This window comes from Condylura cristata, unplaced genomic scaffold (genome assembly GCF_000260355.1).
Source record: "Condylura cristata isolate star-nosed mole 26May11 unplaced genomic scaffold, ConCri1.0 scaffold00016, whole genome shotgun sequence".
NCBI classification, from domain to species: domain Eukaryota; kingdom Metazoa; phylum Chordata; class Mammalia; order Eulipotyphla; family Talpidae; genus Condylura; species Condylura cristata.
This window is the reverse complement of record NW_004567117.1, coordinates 40850044-40872766: the sequence shown is the minus strand read 5'-3', so window position 1 is coordinate 40872766 and position 22723 is coordinate 40850044. Positions and strand designations below refer to the sequence as shown.

At 40.7% G+C, this 22723-nt stretch overlaps 1 protein-coding gene across 1 annotated transcript; it reads left to right on the top strand.

Moving 5' to 3' along the window:
* Window positions 1-294: 294 nt before the first annotated feature.
* VPS4B (vacuolar protein sorting 4 homolog B (S. cerevisiae)) lies at window positions 295-21523 on the top strand. The gene is made up of 11 exons (XM_004683951.2): window positions 295-544; window positions 6003-6114; window positions 7264-7420; window positions 9361-9428; window positions 12095-12214; window positions 14746-14902; window positions 15263-15411; window positions 15934-16015; window positions 17355-17574; window positions 18894-19034; window positions 20089-21523. The coding sequence occupies exons 1-11, from the start codon at window positions 518-520 to the stop codon at window positions 20188-20190; spliced, it is 1335 nt and encodes a 444-aa protein (XP_004684008.1). The 5' UTR covers window positions 295-517; the 3' UTR covers window positions 20191-21523.
* The last annotated feature ends 1200 nt before the right edge of the window (window positions 21524-22723 follow it).

Below are 22723 nucleotides of genomic sequence, written 5' to 3'. Positions count from 1 at the left end.
GCTCCAACCACTGGGGACAAGACAGAATTTTACTTTTTTCACTCAAAAAGCACAGAGCGACAATGCACGCTCCAAGACGAGCAGTGTAAGGTACCAGAGGCTAATCTCAAATAAGAGCACAGGAGCAAAGACACAAGAGAACGGCCCATGCGTGCAGGAGGCCTCCCGGTCGCAGGCGGAGCCATAGGGAGCCTGCGCCCCGTCCTGCTCCCGCCAGGCCTCGCGAGCTTCCGGGCCGCCTTTCCGGACTAGGTGGCGCGCGTGATGATGACGAAAGCGGAAGTGCTGCGGCCAGAGGCGGGACGAGGGCCCGGAGGGGCTCGGGATTGCGGAAGTTTTGTGAGGAGGGTCGGGCGGCTCCAGGACCGTAGTGTTGTTTTGGAACACATCCCGGGAGGGAAGTCGCCGCGCGGGGTCCGTGAGCCCCAATCAGCGCACGTTTGGGGCAACCCCGCTGCCACCAACGTCGATCCTCTCGCTTCGTTCCTCCCGGAGGGAACTGCCTTGGATCTCCGCCATGGCATCCACCTCATCCAACCTGCAGGTACGGGCCTCTCCCCCTGCCCCTAAGAGCCGAGCTCGAGCCCAGGGGGAGGCGCGGGCAGAGCGGGGGGACCGGGAGGAGGGCGGAGGAAGCGGCCGCGCCCAGGGTTGCGGGGCTGGGAGGGTGGCGCCCGCGCCGAGCGCAGGTGGGAGGGTCCGGCGCCTCGCGCCCGCTTCCGGGGTCCCCGAGCTGACGGGCTTTGTGAGGCTCCTGACTTGTTGAGGCTCCCCCCCCGACCCCCCCAATCCAGCCAGGTTTAACAGCCGAACTGGGCAGGAGACCGAACGAGAAGCGCTGGCGCTCGGATCAGTGTAGGGAAGAGAGGAAGAACGTGATGTTGGCCAAGCCCGGCCCTCGGTCGGGTTGGAATTGGTGGTTCTAGGTCGCCCGGTGTCTCAAGCGTGTAGAGCGGGCGCATTTTCGAGCTCTCAGTGACCAGAACCGTGGGGACCGTCTTGGAATCTGAAGAAGCCATTGATCATACACGTTTGCGCGCCCTGTCCTCTGGACCCCAAAATGTAGCCTGTAGTAAGATCAGCGAGTATTAACCTCTGTGCCTCCACCTCCCCTTCCGACCGCTCTGAACGTACGTTGTGTGTGAGTTATGGAATCCTAAGATTTTAGGCCGAAATCGGTGGAATGGAATTTATGGAGAAGGGAGATTTCTAAAACATTTGTCTCCCATCCCCGGGATGGATCTGGGGCTTTAGTAATGAGACTTTACCTCGGAGTCGCTCATTCCAGTCGGTCATTTTGGGACAGAATAGTTAGTACAAGAAATATCTGCATTGTCCCCTTGTGACCATAATTACTACTTTGACTTACTTCCTAGAGTAAAGATTTAAACGTGTTCATTTGTATTTGTTTTTACACCAAGAAATTGCAAGATTGCATTCTTTGTCAAGACTTTGTAACTTGGACTTTCTACAGTATGACTTGAGTATATCTACTGATACCATTCTTCATTGACAAGATTTGCATTTAAATCTTGTAATCAGTTTTCATTGTATTTCATGTGGATTACTGTGTGTTCTTCAGCAGATTGGCGAGGTGTGACACAAAGGCATAGTTGCTAGTTGTAAGCTGTGTTATTTTATTACTGCTTTGTTCACATTGTGCTTTCTCATTTAAACTTTTCAACCTTCTATCCCAGGAAAATTGGGTGAACAGTGCTCAAATAACTTACACACCGAGTGAGGCAAAAATTCTCATAGCAAAATGCATGTAATCTAATGGAGGAAAACACATAACTAAAGGTCAGAGTCACAGAGTAATGGATAAATAACAGTGTCGTGTGGGAAGACGGAGAGGAAAGGTCTAAGTAGTTCTTCAAGGGACAAATGAGAAATCCACAGGAGAGGCCACGTGAGCTTAGCTAAAGTGAACGACGCTAACACTTACTGTCTGCCTGGTGTTTGGTGTGATCTCATTAATTTGCAGAACAGCTCTTCAAGGGAAGAAACTGAAGCTTAGTAAGGTTATGCCTTGAAATAGTTAATCAGCACTGAAGATAGTTTTGAACCCAGGTCTGACTGCTTACAAGTTTGTGCTGATTCTCTCTACAGCATTGTGCCTCCTTGCAGAGTGGGGTGCATGTTGCAGGGAGAGCAATACAACATGAGCCTCAGTCTAGAAGTAGAATAAAACCTTGGCAAGGCTTGGGAGAAGTTGCAAGGGATGCAGTGCACTAAAGACAAAGCTAATTCAGTCTTAAATGTTTTGATTGCCTTCTATGTTGTGGATTTTCCGAGTTTTTGGAAGTCCATTTCTGATGTAAAATGGATTTACGGAATGACCAATAGTATCGGTGTGGTGGTTGCAGTTGTCATAAGTAGCAGAAGCCATCTAGAGGAAGCAAAGGCTCATCCACTCTGGGGTAGTGGGAAGGCCAGGTGACTGTGCCGAGCTTCAGAGAAGCTGGAGTTTGCCAAGGGAGTCAGTGGGTCAGGGCTCTCTAGGTGGCAAGGGCTGGTCTGCAGATACACGCAGGCTGAGTCATGCAGGTTGTCCCAGTAGTTTGGAATGACTGACATAGGGTGTGGGAGGACACGGCTGGTGAGGTCATATCACGTGGTGCTGTGTGTGACACACACCGGTGATTGACCCCATCCTGCCAGAGGTGGGAAGTTGTAGAAGGCAACATGCCTGGGTTTTTGGTTTAAAACAGAGCAGTCCTGTGTGTCTCGGGAAGCCCGGAAGCAGGGAGACCCATTAGGCCAGGCTCTTTGATGGGAGATGGCGAGGGCCAAAGCAGGACAGTACCTCTTAGGTAGTGAAGAGGAAAGGGTCATGGGAGACAAAGTGGAAGAACAATCAGACTTGGCGCTTCATTTAGACAGGGAGGAAGGGGGAGTCTGGGCTTGCTCCCAGATTCCTGGATTTCATATCCGAAGGGGTAGGAATTGCTTTTGGGGTTACAGAATGTGGGACATATTTGGGGCCAGGATAGAAAGGAATTTTTTTAATTTGAAATACCTGTGGCGACAATTCAGTGACAGTGGTTGGATGCATACTGCCACTGAACTCAAGAGAGCACTAGGCTAGAAACGGGGATTTAGGAACTATGAGCATGTCGATGATAGCAGAGGTGGTGGGCATCTTGGAGAGTCTCTAGAGTGTGAGAAAAGTAAAAATCAACGTAGAAACCCATTGAATATCTGCATTTACAGAGTGAGAAAAGGACACCTGCAAAGTAATTATGACACAGTCAAGGGACTGAAGCAGAGGAGGAGGCTGTGTCAAGATATTTGTTAATTAGAGTTAAGCACTGCCAAGACCAAGCTAGTAAGTGCAAGATTTGGCCGTCTGGGAGCAGAAAGCGCAAGACAAAGCTGGGGTTCTCTTTGAGAATGAGGGAAGGAAGAGGTAGTTAGAGGGGAACCCAGACTGGGGCAGAGCTAGTGTGTTTTAGTTTGGGTTTTGTAGAGATGAGTCTAAGTGGGACTTGCACACTTTTCTTTTTTTGAAGATTTATTTTATTTATTTATGCATACAGGAGTTGGGGTATAGGCCAGAGGTACAGGAGTCGGGGGTGAGAAGATTCACTAGAGACAGTGGGTAGCAGAACAGGTGGATTTACTGAAGCATCCTGCTGAGGGGAGCAGGTGAGTCAGAAGAGGTCTGCTGTGGGTCCCTCCCCAGCTGGGGCCGAGCTTGTGCTGCAGTGGCTGCAGATAGCTTCACAGTGCTGAGACTTCATCCCTGTACCACCAGGGAGGCTGGACTTGCGTACAACTTTATGCCAAGGGCGGAGCTAGTATAAACGAGAAAGTTTAGTTCTATGGAAACTAGAATAGCATTTAGTTCATGGAGTTGTGTCGGAGGAAGAAAGCGGGGATGCACTCCAGAGCGAGGGAGAAGAATTTGCCTTGACTAGCAGGAGCCAGGACATCTTTTCTCCTGAGATAGATGATTTTGGAATTTACCCAGTTTCTGAGGATTTTCTAGTATGGCAGACTCTTCTCCGGAAGGCACAGCCCACTCAGTCCCTGCTTTCACACTTGCGCGTTGACAAGTGTCTGCCTGCCTGACCCTGGGGTAAAATAAGTTCCTTCAGCATGTGCCAGCTGCTGTGCCAGACTCTGGAATATAAACACACCTAACTCCTGTCCTCGTGGGGCGGGTAGTCTAGGGAGAGGATGGGAAAAGCCAAGCCAGACCCCCCCAAAGGCAGAGAAGCACACTACTGGAAGGATTTTAAACCAGTCTTTTGCTGACGTGTGGCTTGCAGGTATCTCCCCCAGTCTGTAACGCAGCATTTCACCCTTTCAATGGGAATTTTTTTTTTATTAAAAAGTTTATTTTTACATCATTTTGCACATTTTTTTTTTCATCTCAATTGTAATCCCCACGGGTTTCCCATCACCAAATCACCCCTGTGCCACCACCATAGTCCCGTGCATTTCTCAATGGGAATTTTTTAACGGAACACATTTTAGGTACAATTTTTCAGTGGACCATTTTTTTCCAGTCTAAGAATAAGAACTTTGACTACCCCTAGCCACTAAAGTTTTTCTATCTCTTCTGAAGACTTTATAGTTTTACATTTTATATTCAAGGCATGATCGCTCATAGTTTGAGTTGATTTTGGTACAATGTATGAAGTTTAAGTCCGGGTTCTTCGCCGCCTCCATCTGTCTGTTCACCTGCTCCGCAGTCTTTCCTTAGAAAGCCCAACCTGCCACCCCTGCTCTCGCGTCTCTGTCAAACAGAAGCTGGACATAATTCTGTGGATCTCTCAATGGGAGTTTTTTGTTTTGTTTTTTAATAGTAAAAAGGTAATTAGTTATAATCATTTTTAGAAGTTTTGAAAATAAGAAGATAAATCTTACTAAAGATAACAAATTTCCTCTCCACCTTCCTGCACTTGGGGGCAGGAGTTGTGACAGATAGTTGGACTCAAACTTTAAGTATTGCTTTTTAAAAACTTACATTAGAAACATGTTCCATGTTGTTTAGCTGTTTCTTAATACTGCTTCAATGACCCCTTGATCTATTTAGTGGCTGTCTAAAATGTAAGTTTTTAAAGGTTTCGTTTGGATGTTTAAAAGACCTCTCTGGTACTGTCTTTGCTGAGTAAACCTTTTAGCTAATTATTAGCTTAAGGATTTGGGTATTTCTGAGACTTTTGATATTTGAATGCCCCATTGCTTCTGAAGAGGTCTTACCCTTTGCGTGTTATTTGAGGATTTTCCTAATGCTTTTTTTTTTTTTTAGTTTTTTGTTTTTAATTTTATAATAATTTATTTTTACATATTTTTGTGCATTTTTCCATCTCAGTTGTAATCCCCTTGGGTTTCCCATCACCAAATCACTCATGCGCCCTCACCATAGTCCAGTGCATTTCTCTCCCCCCGTTGTTGATTTGCCTAATGCTTTTTTTTTTTTAAAGATTTATTTATTTCTGCATACAGAACTGGGGTACAGGCCAGAGGTGCAGGGGCGGCGAGAGGCTTCACCAGAGACAGAGTGGGGAGCAGAACAGGCAGATCAACGAAGTATACTGCTGAGGGGAGCAGTGGGCGGGTCAGGAGAGGTCTGCCACGCCATGTGGTCTCCTCCGGGGCAGGCAGGAATCAAACTCATGCGGAAGTGGCTTTAGCTTCTCAGTGCTGTGCTTTAACCCACTGCGCCACCAGGGAGGGCCCTGCCTAATGCTTTTAACGTGAATTTCCAGATTATTAGATTGTCCCTTACTAGGCCTACATTTACCTTTCCTTAGGTGAAATTATGTGAGAATCTTAGTGATTGGTACCACATGAGATGGTATTCAGATAGCATTTGTCCATATAATAAATTAATATAGTTTATAGTTATTTATAGTGGAATGCATTTGTGGTGTAGGAGGAAAGATTGATTTGTTTTTTAAGATTGTTTTTAGGAATTTCTCTTCAGTGTGATTATTTACTTGAAACTCATGCTTTGATTAATGGTGTGGTTTCTGTGACTCTTTAAACAGAAAGCAATAGACATTGCAAGCAAAGCAGCCCAGGAAGACAAAGCTGGGAACTATGAAGAAGCTCTTCAACTCTACCAGCACGCTGTACAGTATTTCCTCCACGTAGTTAAATGTAAGGTCATTGTTTGTTTTTTATTTAAAAGCACGAAAAGCAAAAATTCTGTGTCATTCAGAAAAATTAAAATATAATGCCAGAAATTTTTAAGCCATCGATTTGCAAAGAAAAATCTGCTAACTTTCTAGTATTCAACTGTGCAAGTTTAAGGTACTCAGTTAACAGATTTACGCAGGCATCAGTTATTACTTCGTGTAACATAACAAAACATATTAAAACGTCATATAGTAGATGGAAATAATGTTTTTGTTGGCACTGTACCCAGGCTGTGTAATCTGAATCTACTGATTTTTTAATCATCTGTTTGAAACTATTTTTGAAATAATGGGCTGGGAGACATCTTACTCACTTGTTTCCTAAATACCTGTCACTTACTATGTGCCAGCCACTGTTCCAGGCCCTGGGGGTACAGCGGGGGAAAGAATGATAACAACTCTGCTGTCTTCATGGACCTTAACTAGTGCTAAACACACACGATAGAACACATTTTAAAAGATGTCTTTCTGGTAAGATTAAGAGTTGTGTTTAGATAAAAATTTTAATAATTGGATAATTTAGAATGTTCTTTGGCGATTCCCTTATTAGTTTGAGGCTTTTCTGTTAACGGCTTTAACACTAAATGCGGATGTGTCTCATCACACACCCCACGTATGGCCACTTCTGACAGTCGCAGAATCGCTGCGTTGGGCCACGTGCTGTGTGGGATCTCCATTGCTGTATCTGGAAATAAAGCTTAGGGAGACACAACTGGAAATGTTTTCATTACTAAAAGCATTCATTAACTGATACTAACTAATAAAACATTGATAGTGCATTATTTTTGTTTGTCTTACTGGTTTTATGTCAGACATGGAGTTACTCTGGTAACACCAGTGTAAGGAAAGAATCTGAACCCACAGAATGTTAAATTTCTTTCTATATTATTCAGCGTTAACTTGGAATATCCTGCTGATGTGTTCAGATCTCTCTGACTTAAACACACTGCTGACCTCCCAGCTGGCTGAAAGGGGTAGAACAGAATTGGTCATCATTGAAGATGATCTGCTGTTCCCCCAAATAGATTTTCCTTATTTAAAAAACATACTTAAGAGTTTAAACTTTTCAGTAGAGATGACTAATGAGAAAAATCTCATTTCCCTTAAATAGATGAAGCACAGGGTGATAAAGCCAAACAAAGTATCAGAGCAAAGTGTACAGAGTATCTTGATAGAGCAGAAAAACTGAAGGAGTACCTGAAAAAGAAAGAGAAAAGACCGCAGAAGCCAGTAAAAGAGGGACAGCCAAGCCCAGCTGATGAGAAGGGGTACGTATTCCCCCGCGATGTTCCATTTTACTGTATTGTTTAAATTGTGAAATATGTTTTGTTTAAGCCATATGCTGGCAAATCATAGGTCAGATCTGTTGCCTGTCTTTGTTAATGAGGCGCGCTCGGCACGGAGCCCCATGTTCGTATACCTGTGATGGCCACTCATGGTCAGTCCTGGCTGTGTCTGCTACACCGGCAGGCGGAGTTGAGGCTGTCAGAGAGGCCCGTGGCCCACAAAACCCGAACTATCTACTGTTTGGTCCTTTACAATAAAAGTTTGCCAGCCCCTAAGTTTACCAAGCTTAGGTTATAATGGACCTCAGATAATCCCTCCCTGGCTGCCTGTACTGGTTGGGGAGAATGTAGGCCTGATTGATACTCCGCTTCTAATCGTGGGTTTCACTCAGCCACTGCTACCAGGTGGACGAAACGAGAAATAACTGTACAATATAAATAAGTTTTGAATATCTTAGTTTTTCTTGATGTGAATTCGAATTAAACATGCTTTGTCACTCTAAAGGGTAGTTCATAAGCGTGCCCTCCCCCTGGTTTTTTGTTTGCTTTTTCAGTTTTTTTATGTTGCTTTTATCTATCTACTGGGGGTTCCCAGTAGTACTGTTATTTAGGGTTATGGGTTCACACCTCCTTACACCACCCCCACCGTCAGAGTCCTTTCCCCAAGGCCACTGGGCAGCTCCCCTGTGCTCCCCCTTCCACCTTCTGCCTCAGTTCCACATCATATTTCCCCCTCTAGCTGCCTCAGTTCCACATCATATTTCTGGGGCTTGTTTTCGGTTTCATTTTTGTCAGTTCGTTCAGAAAAAAACCATTTAGGTGGGTGCTATGTTGCTTGCAGATTGTTTGGTAGGGACCTAACCTGCTAAGCACGTCTGATGCCAGGGCGTGGGCAGTCGCACCATGGCACTCGTGCAGAGTTCCCCTCAGGTGCAGCTCTGCCTACCTGGAGGAACTTCCGTCTCGTGAGTCCTGCTGCAGGCGCACCTTGGCAGGGCAGAGCTGACCAACCCGGCCCTCACGGTACACGCGCCATTTAGGGGAGCCCGGTCTGTGGCAGGCCCATCGCCCCGCCCCTCTGCTGAGATAACCAAGGACACTCACCTGAGGTAGACCTGTCAGGCGCTTACCCTTCAGGTCCTTTTTTTTTTTTTTAAATAATAGCATGCTATATTTTTGCTCTCTTTTCTATTCAACACTGATTGTGAACATCCAGTAAACTACTTCTGCAACATCATTTTTAAATTGCAGTATATTCTATCACATGCTAGTCCCTATAATTGAAAATACATTATTTCTAATTTTTTACCTTTTACGTACAGTATGGGAATGGTGATCCTTACAGTCAAATCCTTGAACTTGTTTTAAACTGTTTCCTCAGGATAAATTCCTAGATGTGAAACATGGGCTTGTCTGCTCATCCTTTGGCCTCAGTTGATTTTCATCAGAAGCTCCATCCAGCTTTTGGAACCTCCAGATTAAGATTCTAGAACTCTGTACCTTTAGTAATTAAGAGTCTGCATTTTTTCCTCCTAGCTACCACTTCTTATTCTGATGTATAGTTCACCTGGTCCTGATGCGTTTCTTTTTTTACAATTTTCCTGTAATTCATTTTAAATCTTGGGGCTGCACTATGGGGCCGGTATTTATAAATCAGTCCCTACATGGGCACAGGGCTTTGGTGCTGCTTCCTGCCCTTGGCTCTGTTCTGTTGGCCCCTTTCCTGTTCATGAGTCCATTTTAAGGGATAATGTGTCTGTTATTTTATTTAACATATTCTTAAAAGTAATGAAAGGAGCATAACTTAATGTCAGTATCTTATTTTGCTGCTTAAACTACGAATATTTCAGGTTAAGCTCTTCATTTTATCTTATTTTGGTAGCAGTGAATGGTCTTTGATTATATTAAATTCTTTTTACTAGGAATGACAGTGATGGGGAAGGAGAATCTGATGATCCTGAAAAAAAGAAACTACAGAATCAACTTCAAGGTTACGTTAGATTCCCTTTTTAAATTTATTGTCTTATTTAAAAAAAAACAATTCACAGTGAGTTTATTGAACTGTTTTTCATCCGCTGGCTTGGGTTCCTATGTCGCACACAGCTCTGCCCATGCCCCTTGCCTGGGATTGGCTCTCTGGGGCCCCTGGTGGGGGTTGTCACATAATAAACACAGTATTTAATTTTATATCTCCCTGTAAAGACCTGTCAGTCAACTCAGGCAGTTTCTCTTTTCTTACTTGCTCCCTTTTGGAAAAGGTAGCATTTGTATTGGCAGCACCCTACAAAACCTGACAGTATCAAATTTTCTGTCAGGGGAGGAGAGTGAGTTTGGGTTCCCACCTGGCTTTGATTGTCAGCGCGATAGCTAATTCGTTGATTTTTTTTTATTTATTTATTTCCTGTTTCCTGCCTGTTTGTCATTAGCTTTCTTGTTCTGTTTCAGTGTGGCCAGTGACCTTTACCACTCAGCCCCGTTACCTTCCAAACCTTCCTTCTCTGCTGCTGTCCCATCGCGGCTTGGTGGTGAGGGCACTGCTCCCTAAAAGCTGTAATTTTGGGCGAGTTCCCTAACCTGAGTCTGAGACTCTAGCTTTAAGATGCAAAGTGCTAATACTTGCCGTCAGGGAATATTAAAAGATCAGTGACAGCAAAAACTCCCTAGTACCCTGTCTGGACAGAGTACCGGCGCAGTGAATGCCGTGTCTGAAAGGCATCTTCCTGGCTCTTCCGTGCTGACTTCCGTTACTGAGATTTACTTTTCTTTGGCATTTTAGCTAGTGATTGTTTAGCTGAATTCTATGCTCAGTGGTATGTGCTTTCTTTATGCGAGTCTTAGCCAAACAGAATGTGTAGCTGGGAAGAATCTCCTCCGCACAGACTGAGCGTTGTCAGAGAGTGGTGACTGATCTGGCTCGGCGGGCCTTTAGCCTCGTGCTCGTCTCTGCGTTGGGCAGTGTGTGAATGCTGTGCAGGTGGCATCTTGACTAATAACCTGCTTAATGAGGATATTTTTATTTGCTGAGAACTTCAGCTGCCCCTGAGGGTTCCCTGCAGCTCCCCACTTTCGGAGCAGTGGACACACACTAGTATCAACGCAGTGGGCCTTGCCAAGTGGCCTTATTTTAGTTGTAAGACAAACAGCTTTTTTCTGTGTGGACTTTGGTTTGGGTTTTCCTCCCCTTATGTCTCAACCCTCCCCACCAAAGTAAAAACTGGGTTACATCTTTAATTTTAAAAAAGTTATAACTGATTCTACTAGGTTTTTTTTTTACCCTTTAAATTCCTTGTCTTTATAAGGACCAGAAATGCATAAAAATACAGATGCTTAAGTGAGGAAGGTTACAGGGATTTGGGGGTGAAACAGAACATGAACGCCTTCCTTAATTACCTGAGAGGGCTCCCCCCATTTTTTGGTTGATGGTTTACTAATTGGTTTTATTGTAGCATATCTTTCTTTGAATCTTTATTCTTTTTTCATGGAATAAAACTCTTTCACTTCTGTTAGAGCCTATTAAATACAATATTTAATTACTGAAATCACAAAAACTTTTTCTTTTGACTACTTTTAACATTTTAGTGGCTGAGGTTAAAACACATTAATATAACAAATAGTATCATCAAAGACTAAATTTTATATAATTGGAAACAATCAAATAGTTTGACTTACTTTCTAATAATCTTGCTCCCTTTTTAATTGTATAAACCACTAAGCAATGTTTAGTAATTAATCCAAATAATCTTTTATTACTGAATATTCCAAAGTCACCTTAAAGAGAAAAGTATTAGTTAAATATGAAGAAAAAATATGGAATATTTTCAAAATTTGTAGCAAAAAAAATACTAAGTTGACAAGATGGTGCTTATACAGAAATTATTTTTATTTAGCTAACACAAAATACTGTCGGATGATCTGTTGTCTCATGTACTAGTAACCCGAGTGGAACATAGAAAAGAAAAAGTTGAATTGATCTTTTTCTTAATTTTTAGACTGCAAAAAGTGGTTATGGTTTCATTTAATACTAATCTGTAGCTAAAGTTACATTTGGCAGGTCTCAGCCAAGTATCACAGAAATGCGCCAGCACGCATTTTCCCTCTCTTCTCCATCTTTCCCTTCCCTTCTGTTTCTTCCTCTCCCCTCCCTTCTCACTTTTGTCTTTCCATTTGTGTGTATCTCTGTCTGCCTTCAGTTAAGAGTGTTTGTTTTCCTTATGATTATAGAGAGCATTAAACCACCATATCTTTTGTTTACAAGAAGAAATAATTAGTTAGTCCCCATCGAACAGGTGCTTTTGACCCTCCAGAATCAGTGTACTCTCACACTCTACCGACTTGAGTGATGCCTGCTGCTCTTCCAAGCTCTCGTGCTTGCTTTGTCAATTGACCTTTCACGAAGCCGTAGTTTGGATAGATGGTGGTAATTTCATTTCACAGTGAGAAGTGGAATAGAACACTGCGTGGCTTACCCTCCCTTTCTGACCACCCACCTCAGGTTTGACTCCTGACTCCTCCCTGGCAACTATTCCCTCATTCCAAGGTTTTTAAACATTTCCAGACAGTTCTGTAGTATATTTCCTTAGCATCCGTGTTTCCTATTTTCTGCTCAATGGGATGGAATAGTCTTCCGTAATTTAAAGGTAGCGTGATTTTTTGTAGGTGCCATTGTTATAGAGCGACCAAATGTGAAATGGAGCGATGTTGCTGGCCTTGAAGGAGCCAAGGAAGCCCTTAAAGAAGCTGTAATATTGCCTATTAAATTTCCTCACCTTTTTACAGGTGAGATGACTTTTACATCTTTTTATAAGTTTTTTATTTATTTAAATTTTCTCAAAACTGCACAGATGATTGGGGTAAAGTGTTGTGAATTCTTGTCACTGTATCACAGGTTAATTCCTTAAAGAAATCCTAAAGTGGTATAAAGGTCTTTATTCTGTATACAAGTACATGTTTTAAGAGAAATATGTTGCAGGGCAGCTTAAATACCAACCAGTGAGCAGAGGGTAAGTCACCAACACGCAGAGTACTGTGTGCTAAGGGAAGTTATTTACATCAACATTGAGAAATTTGCATCTGTGTTGCAGCTGACATGAAAAAATACCTATTTGTAAGGATCAAAAAAATAAGTATATATACATATAAAATCTGTTTAGTATGATCCCATACTTGTTAAATAAGTGTGTGTGCTAAGAAATATGTACTAACATTAAAATGTTAAGACTGCCAAGGAGATAAGATTTCTAGTGATTTTTACTTTTTGACTTTCATCAGACTTTTCCAGTGGGCTTATACTGATCTTTCAAAAAAAAAAAGGAGTAGGAATTATTTAGCGCTTTTAATGACAGCTCCGCAGCCGTAGGTGATTTGTCTGTGCCCAGTCATGTACACGGTATTTTTTGTGACAGAGCCTTGTGATACTGCTTTACCCACCAGCTAGTTGTGAAACCGAAATCCTTTTAACCTCAAACTTAGCAGTCCCAACTGTGATGTCATGCAGAGAAGTGGAGAAAAGCAGATACCCGGGGCCATGCATTGGCCATCCGGCTTTGAGAAAAGACCCACAAGTGAGCTAAATTCAGCAATTTGAAACAACAGTGTACAAGTTGATATCACAACCCTATAAATGTACAGATACAGTTGAGCTCATATTATGTTATATAATTTATGTGACTGGTTCCCGAATGTCATTTTTGTAACATCTTTATGAGATTTTTCTATGTATTTATGTCAACCTATAAACACCATTATTTTAAAAATATTTCTCTTTATTCCCCTTCAGAGCAAAGTTTTTATTACAATGTAACATAAGTATACAGAGATGCACAGGAGTCCATAAATGTTCAAGGTCATAAATTATCACAAAGTAGGCCTGTGTAATAAACACCAAATCAAACACTATAGCCAGTAACCAAGAAGTTCCTCTCTGCCTCTCAGGCAAGCAACTTCTTAACTCCTAACACTATAGATTGCTTTGCTTCTTTTTATTAAATTTCAAATGCTCTCACTTAGTATTTTCACTTAGTAACGTCTTCTTAAAAGACTGATGTGTCTAAAAATGGAAAAGTTAGTGTTCTTGTAATGCACATAAAAATTATTTAACGAAAAGTTACTTATACATATCACCTAGAAAGCACTTCATATGCCACTGTGATATGTGTACCACACTTAACAGAAACACTGACTCATAATTACAGACATTCAAACTATGAAATGATTTCAGTAGAAGCTGAAGCTTGCATGGCAGTAAATACACAATATTTGTTGTTTCCATCCCTCATCTACTTCTGCAGTCATTGTCTATTCAACCACAGTCTGTACTAAGCAATTTTTTTTACATTATATTTGATATCTTATTGCCAGTTTCACCCAGTCAGGTTTAGTTAAGGCAGCATTAGAATGTCTCAGGACAAAATTGAGAGTTGATTTTTTTCCTTGTAACACTTTTGCAAGATTGGGGTTCAGGTTAGAATCTCCTTGAATGACTGGGCAGCTGGTCATGAATGTGCTCCCTGTCAAAACAGGCTACACCTCCTTGGTGGTCAGGAACTGAATAGAACTCCAATCTGTCGGTTTCACTCCTACCCATGTCACAGATACTTAAAAGAAGATTTTTGCATAGTTTCTCTGATAAGATTCTGATAGCAAATGTGAGCCCTTCCTGGCAGTGCAGTGGGTTGGAGCCCATTGCTATGAAGCTAGCTGCAGCAGCCGCTTCAACACGAGTTCAATCCCCAGCCAGGGGGCTGACCCACATGGTGCTGCAGCAGCCTTCTTCTGACCAGCCTGCTGCTCCCCTCAGCAATGTGTTTCAGCCCACCTACCTGTTCTACTCCCCACTCTGTCTCTGGTGAATCCTCTCACCACCACTGCACTTCTGGCCTGTACCCCAGTTCTACATACATACATACATAAATCTTTAAGAAAAAATAGATTCTGATAGCAAGCAGTGCACACAGTACTTGGTCAGGAAGTGCCTTTTAACCGAACCAACTGAGCCCACAGGGGACAGAATTCCTTTTGTATTTATGGGTCTCTTTCTGTACTTGTGGTTTTGATACATATTGATTGAGTGAAGATGTGAGCAATCAAGATAATCTGTGTTAGAAGGATTCTATCGATATAAACACACTTTTGACAAAGTTATCTTTAAAATACTACCTTAGGTTGATTTTCTAAATTATTTTTTTATTATAGTCATAGCTTTAGAATGAAAACCACTTTACAGTATTCTTTGTTAAGAATGATGTCTCTGTTCATTGAAATTAACCATCTTGAAGTTCTCAGGTTATTTTTCTCAATACACATTTTAGGTAAGAGAACACCTTGGAGGGGAATCCTGTTATTTGGGCCACCTGGAACAGGAAAATCGTATTTAGCCAAAGCTGTAGCAACAGAAGCAAACAACTCAACATTTTTTTCAATATCTTCCTCTGACCTTGTCTCTAAGTGGCTAGGTGAAAGTGAAAAGTAAGTAGTACATTAATTATACTTTTTAAATTTTACTCTCCCTGATAGCTACTATACCAACCTTTAATAGCCATACAGAGAAGTAATAATAGGTATTCATTTCAGTCAAATCGGACCCTAATTTAGAATTTGTTTCACAGGGAAAAGAGAACATATATGTACAGTAAGTTGCAAAATAAATTGCCCAGTTTTAGCTGTCTTCCTTTTTAGACCAAAACATGATTAAATGATTAAATTTTTTTTGACTTACAGAGTTTCTATAATATTGGTATGTTATTTTGTTTCAGTCTCTCACTAAGTCACATGTCATTTACCTTTCTTTTTTCTTTGAGAAACTGAAAGCTTTTACTTATTTTCTAGGCTAGTTAAGAATTTATTCCAACTTGCCAGAGAGAACAAACCTTCCATTATCTTTATTGATGAAATCGATTCTCTGTGTGGTTCAAGAAGTGAAAATGAAAGTGAAGCAGCACGTAGAATTAAGACAGAGTTTCTTGTTCAAATGCAAGGTAGTATTCTGGTTTTTAAATTAGTTCTTGTTTATCTTAAATATTTTTACAACAATAGTGGGGAAATTCTTTAGCCTCAGTGTTTCATCGTACCTGATTGCATTCTCACTGTCTTTCATGTGCATCATAATTTTAATCTAGTTATAATCATTTTGTAGAACTTACTGATTTAAATAGCAAAGAGATTCATGACTTACAGAATACCAGGGACAACAATAGTAAGAATGTATAGCCTTTGAATGAAATCTTTCAGGAAATATTTGGAAAATTATTATTAATCTTTGAATTTGACAAAGATATCTTTAAAAATACTACCTTAAATTGATTTTCTAAATTATTTTTATTCTGGGGGTTATTTGCATCATAATTGAGTAATAGGATAGTTGATTCAGTAGTTTATGTCCCATGGGGACTCTTTAGATGAGATATTTTAACATTAAAACACCATATTTTTAATATGCAGATGAGGTTTAAAGAAGTTTAAAATGACAGAATACTTAAAGTATCAATATTTTAATGCAGGGGTTGGTGTGGACAATGATGGAATTTTGGTTCTGGGAGCTACAAATATACCCTGGGTTCTGGATTCTGCCATTAGGCGAAGGTATGATGATATAGTAAATATCTTATTTCTAATGACAGATGCTGCAAGAGTCTCGTTCCCTTTTTGTCTAGTGGAGAGATGTTCTAATAGCTTTTCAGGCTTTTATGACCCTCATTCCCCCGGACTTGTGTGAAGCAGGCCAGGCTCTTATCTGTCTGCTCTATAAGATATGAGGCTACTACTTCTGGGCCTATTTCACACTGCATCACCTAAAGCCGCCTAGAGTTATGAGTAAACTTGGTGGTAGGCACTGATGCTTCAGAGTTTTGCATGAATAGTTGAGATCTCAATGAAAACCCTTTCATATAAAATTTTAGCAAAGTGACATTTACAATTTAGAATACAGTAGCTAGGTTACATTTTCAGTTAAGGAATTTATATCTATAATTTTTTAATTTAATATGAAGCATGAGTTGCAGGAGAAGGTAACACTTTCCTCTGTTTCCTCTGCTTCAGAATTCCTTGTTTCATTTCTTTCATCTTACGAGGTAAAAATGAGCTCCCTGCTTTGGCTACTTTTATCCCATTTACTTGATTTGCCAGTGTAGTAGGTTATGTGTCCAGTACCAAGAAAGGAAATGATGTGCTGGTCATTTTTTTTAAATGGCCTAATTCTGAACCCCTAGAGATATAATATTCGTTGCACAGAATTACCTTGAGAAAAAATATATTCACAGGCCCCTTCAGTTGTCCCTGGTTACTCCTCCCTACCTGCAAGTACTGAAATTGTAAGAAGGCCAGCAGAATTCTTCCTGAAAAATAGTGTCTGCTTATGATGTAGTAGAATTATTTGTTCTGCTCTACCCAGCAGAATGTAGCGGACATGTTGTATAATAAATGTATCCATTCTGTAAGATTATACAGTTCTGCATTTAGAGGGCTATTTTTGCCATCTCCTATCTCTTTGTCACTTCTGTGTATCTCTTTATCAACAGAGTATAATTCTATGGGCAGTTACCCATGTAAGAATTCATGTCATGAATCTCAGACATGAAATTTTCAGACAGAAATATCATGGCTGAAATAACCCAAAAGTCAGTGAGAAAGATAAAAAGCCAATCCAGACTAGTTCCCTTGATATTTTGATTGTATTTGTTTTTAGTGTTCTGGAAATTTTCACTTTATTTAACCTAAGCGAATATGTTTACCTTTGATAAATAGGAATTTATTTAACTTACTCAACTTTGTATAAATGAGATTATCTAAATATCTTATTTTCATCTTGAAAACAACCTGACTTTTCAATTGAAATTAAATATATATGATATAAATATAATAAATATATGAAATTAAAAATACATGTATTGCATCCTGGATGCAATTTTTCTTCCATTTGAAGATTTGAGAAACGAATTTATATTCCTTTGCCCGAGGCCCACGCCCGAGCAGCAATGTTTCAGCTGCACTTGGGGACCACTCAGAACAGTCTCACGGAAACAGACTTCCGAGAACTCGGCAAGAAGACGGACGGCTACTCCGGGGCGGACATCAGCGTCATAGTGCGCGACGCGCTCATGCAGCCCGTCAGGAAAGTGCAGTCGGCCACTCACTTCAAAAAGGTGAAGACTTCGGCCTCCTTCCGTGTGTGCTTGGTGCATGTTGCAGCCATCATTGCTGTGCCCCCAGAGACTAGTCTGTTTTCAGTTTTATATGATAAATGGGTTTACATAGTAGATGCCCCTTCCCTTTCATGAAAGCAGGTTTTCCCAGAAAGTTTATTAAGAGCCACTGTTAATCCCAAAGGATGTGATTTGGACCACGCCCCTCACTGAGAACAGCAGTGTCCAGTATCACTCATGAAGGTGGCTGTGAAAATCCTGAAAAACTGCGCAAACCCAATGCAGCAATCTATGGCAAGGTTAACCTATTATAGTTAGTATACCTAGCTATTCCAAAATAAAGGAACTCCCTCCATTCCCTTATATGGAATTATAATGTTATAATTATGATATTGATGGAATTGTTACCTACTTAAGGCTCACTTTTATTATCTCTAAAGTGGAGACCGTAACACTTTTGGAAGTCCTGCTGTGAGAAGAAAATGAAGTCAAGCAGGTCTTCAAATGACACTGTTTTGTTCAACATTTGTTGTGAGCTTGAGGAGGAAGAAAAATCCCAGCCACATGACATGATGTCATTTGAAGACCAACATCTGCTTCTGTTATATGGTGCTTTGCTTAAAGCCAGTTTCCTAGACCCTATTGGGGATGTTGAGTGGGGACTCGCTGGAGCACTCCGAAAACACCCGTCATGGTAGCTCACCAGCGCGGTGCATACCCCTCCCCTCTCTAGCTTGATGGCGAAGGAAAACAGTAGGCTCAGAGTCAGGTTTATGCCATAGCCCTTGTAATTTTTGTTAATTCTCTTTGACATTAGTTGCTATAGATTACTAGAAACTCAGTCCTTTCTGGCCCTTTCTGGTGGCGCAGCAGGTTAGGACACAGCACTGCAAGCTAGCCACAGCCGCTTCAGTGTGAGTTCGATCCCTGCCCCAGAGGTTACTCACATGATGCAGCAGACCTCTTCTGTCTCACCTGCTGCTCCCCGCAGCAGTGTACTTCATCTATCTGCCTGTTCTGCTTCCCATACTGTTTCTGGTGAATCCTCTCACCACCCCTGTTCCTATGGCCTGTACCCCAGTTCTATTTGCATGCATAAATAAATCTTTTTAAAAAATGAAAATTTCAAAATACAGAAAAGCCTCAAGAAAAACAAAACTCTATCCCATGACCCAAAGCTCAAGCTCACTTGTATAACCTTCAGAAGTAAACATTTTAACAAAACATAAAATAGATTTTCCAATTTCCTGATAACAGCCTAAGTCTTCATGCCTGCTTATTTTGTTCAGATAAATATGGCAGATCACTGTATATTCCAGGTTCGGGGCCCATCACAGGCTGACCCTAACAAGATAGTAGACGACCTGCTGACACCCTGCTCTCCTGGTGATGCTGGCGCCATCGAAATGACGTGGATGGATGTCCCTGGGGATAAACTTCTGGAGCCAGTTGTTAGCATGGTCAGACATATTTTCGATTTTAAGAAAAAGTTTGAAACATTATCCTTTGTAATTTGCCAAGCGCAAAATTTTCCATTTATATGGGATTAGCTAGAAGACATATCATCGACATGTTGAATACTAACTACTCAAAAAATTGCAGAGTAATTGAACGTCTTTTTTTTTTCAAATGAAAAAGGTTAATTTGAAAGAGCATATGTAACTTATAACTGGAATAACATTACTAAAATGCTTGCATAGACTGCAGAAAATGTTGTCAAGGCTTAATTTGACCTGGTCAGATTTTTTCCTGAATCTCAGAGACCCTAAATGCATCATGTTAGCATAGTATTCATAATGTTGTTTTTCTGTTTTACTTTTATAGGAAGTTTGAATCATGCTTTGCATGCAGTGCTTTCAAAAAAAGTTCTGAAGCAAAAGTATTACAGTAGAGAGACACAGGTGTTAACTTGACATAATGCTTAATTGAGAAATTATTTGGAAGCCTTTATTTTTGTTTTCATTCTTTGTAATTTTTAAGCTTTGGCCCATTTGACCATTTCCCATACTATTTAATAGAAGACATAGCTTAGAAGGGAACTTTAGAATGAATCCGTAATAAAAACATTTTCTTAGAATTTTGACTTTAATTTTTGCTAAGATAAACATTCTGTTATGTTAATTTTGATCAGTGGTCTTCTGTTTCCCATAAGAATTGGTGGTTAGCTACAGTCTTTTTAAATTGCTTTGTAAAACTGCTCTTGTTTAAGAAAAACAAAGCTGGAAAAGAGATTAGGTACATATTTTTTGGAGAACCTGGTCCTCAGGGTTAGAGGATCATGCTTCTGGCAAGTAGTTGTTACCGCCCAAGGTTGTGGTCAGGCAAGGCGAGCAATTAAAAGTTTTTATGTGTGGAGGAATGTTATGGTCAGACATGTCAGGTATGGTCAGGCATTGCAGGTATTCAGATTTAACCTTTGGCAAAATAGTAACAATAATAGTAGTAGTCGTAGTAGTAATTGCAGCATATTTATTTGATTCTGTTACTAATACACCCCCCTTCTTTCCCTGACAGTCGGATATGTTAAGGTCACTCTCTAGCACAAAACCCACAGTGAATGAACACGACTTGTTGAAATTAAAGAAGTTTACAGAAGATTTTGGCCAAGAAGGCTAAACCAAAGACAACGAGGAAGACATTTACGAGTGTGTTCTTTCTTTCATAGATACTTTTGTTCTTTCTTGGATGATGTTCAGATTATTTTCAGTAAGAACTTTTTTCCACAGGGAAATACAAATCTCACTTCTGCGTTTCTTTTCTATGTACTTTTGCTCCATCACCTATTTAAATGTTCCTATTAACATAAATGATAAAATTATGGGTTGTAAGGAAATGATTTATGAATGCAAACAAATTACCCACTAAAAAGAGGATTGAATTGACTCAGACAAAAGTTTTAAATTGTTATCAGTGGTGGTCTTTGCAAAGAGCGCTTTGTTTTTTTTTTTTTTTCACTAACATGAAATAGGGCTTATTTCATATTTTGAAAAATATTCAAGCATTTTCCTCATCACTGTAGCATTTATTTACTTTGTTATACAATTACAGTAATAGAATATTTATTCTCAGGGATGGGCAATAAAACGCAAAGAGCAATGTGATTGGGCTTGAAAATTGTTGAATAGTGTTCTAGCCACGGCTCTAGTGAGTTCTGATAGGTTGGCATTTTTCTCTGTGTAGATTTAAATAATTTCTTTGAAAGCAGCAAGCTTTTATATTTAAATAGCACCTTTCACTGTGCAATCTCAAGAGAAAGACTTTCTAAATTAGGTGTTGTCTTTTTCTTGAAGAAGAAAATTGTCTATTTCAATGTCTTTTTGTAGCAAGATTGACCAAAACAGGCAGTGGATAAACATGTACTTTTTAAATAACTTCATGAAATACTGTAATAGGAACCTTTGCTAAACGGAACGGCCTCCTTTTGGATTGTGGGACGTTGGTTGTGTGTGATGGGGGGGGGTGTGTGTACATATATATGTATAATTTTTTTGTTAATATAGAATACCAAGGGTCTTGTCTTTTAAGTGCAGGGAACAGTTTGTCTTGGCCACACTCATGTTATCAGTGTAATGCCTCATCAAGCTTTAGAATTGAGCTGATGTCTCTTTAAATAATCACATGCAAACTTGGTATTATGTTATTTTAATATCTCCAAATAAAAAACCTGAGGGTGTGTGTTACACACTTTTACTGTCAACACTAAGTTGTGCCTTGTACCTTTGCATTGGCTATACATGCAAAAGATTGGATGAGGTAGGTTCCTTAATTAGGACAGAGTTCTACCTTGTAAGATGCTATAAAAATAACTTGCATTTTAAAGTGTATTTGCACATTTTACATATTATGCTACATGGTTGCCTTTGGATTTTCTGTACATTATTTTGTTGTTAAATGGAAATCATAGGCCTGAAATATGCTGTTCTTCTGTGAAGTAAATTGATACAACCTACGATTGGCTAAATTCTCTATGTTTGGGGGATGTTTGGGAATATTCTGTATAAGAGGAAATATCTAAGTTGGTGAGATACACAGAAATCATGAGTAATGTACATAAAAATTCTATTTTTGAACAGTTTTTAGTGTGAGGGTTGAGAATTAACTCAGTAAGACAACAGTGAATTCTTTGTGGATGACTATAGTTTTTTCAGCCTCAGACTTACGCAGTATTGCTATTAAGTACGTCATTGAAGAATTACCATAAATACAATTATAGCTGAAACCCAGAAGTTGAGGAAATTATCTGACCAAATAGTATATTACACAGTGTTGATGACAAGTGGAGGCTTTATTTTTTATGTTTTATTTTGTAAAGTAGGGTCTTACTACCTTCTATGCTTATTTTTTTAATAATTTATTTCACATGTAGTTACTTAAGTCCTTAGGAATTAAGATTTTTGGTTTTTTAAGTAACCACATCCCTTTTATAATAAGATCATTTGTATCTGTTCTTGAAGACTTGCTCTGATAAGGCTCTTCTGTGATTGGATGGTGGCGAAGGTCCGGTGTCCGGGATCAGTTTTCAGCAGCCGGCCATCCAGCCAAAGAGCCTGCTGGGCTTGGCTTACGGAGAAGCTCTGTGAATGCTTCGCGCCAAGCCCGGGTTACCTAGGGATCTGAACCCCTGGAGTGGGCTCAGCAGCCACTGGACGGGTTTCTCTCTCTGTTTGCACCACAGTCACTGCTCAGTAGCATGCACCTTGGAGTCTGCCAGCCTCTCCCGTAGCCGTCTGCTGTGACTCCCCAGCTACCAAGCTGGTTTTTCCTCATGAAAGTTCTCTGTGTCCAGCGAGAGTCAGGGCACCTGTGGCTCCGAACCCATGGAAAAGTCTCAATGGGGGCGAAGTGGGTTTCCATGTTGTCCCACATAAATGTTCCTGCAGTGCTAAGCTGTAGTTGTCTGTTCTCCATGGTGAATCCGGATCTGAGAGTAATCTCTTGTGTCTTTGCCAGCGATACCTGATTTGATAATAGCCAGTTTTTCCTATGTGTGACTGAGGTGGGGCGCTGGCAGATCCATTCTGGCTTTTCAGGGTGCAGGTTAAGTTTCTTGCAGTGACATGCAGCCCTCTCAGCACCTGCCCCTCCAGAGCTTCCTTCTCTGCCAGTATTTTTTTTTTTTTTCATTGTTACCGTGTAGGTAGGAGAAACA

Coding starts and splice junctions, on each gene's coding strand:
- VPS4B (XM_004683951.2), top strand. CDS start 518: ATGGCATCCACCTCATCCAACCTGCAG. Junction 9,429..12,094: donor ACTACAGAATCAACTTCAAG/GTTACGTTAGAT, acceptor GATTTTTTGTAG/GTGCCATTGTTATAGAGCGA. Junction 15,412..15,933: donor GTTTCTTGTTCAAATGCAAG/GTAGTATTCTGG, acceptor ATTTTAATGCAG/GGGTTGGTGTGGACAATGAT.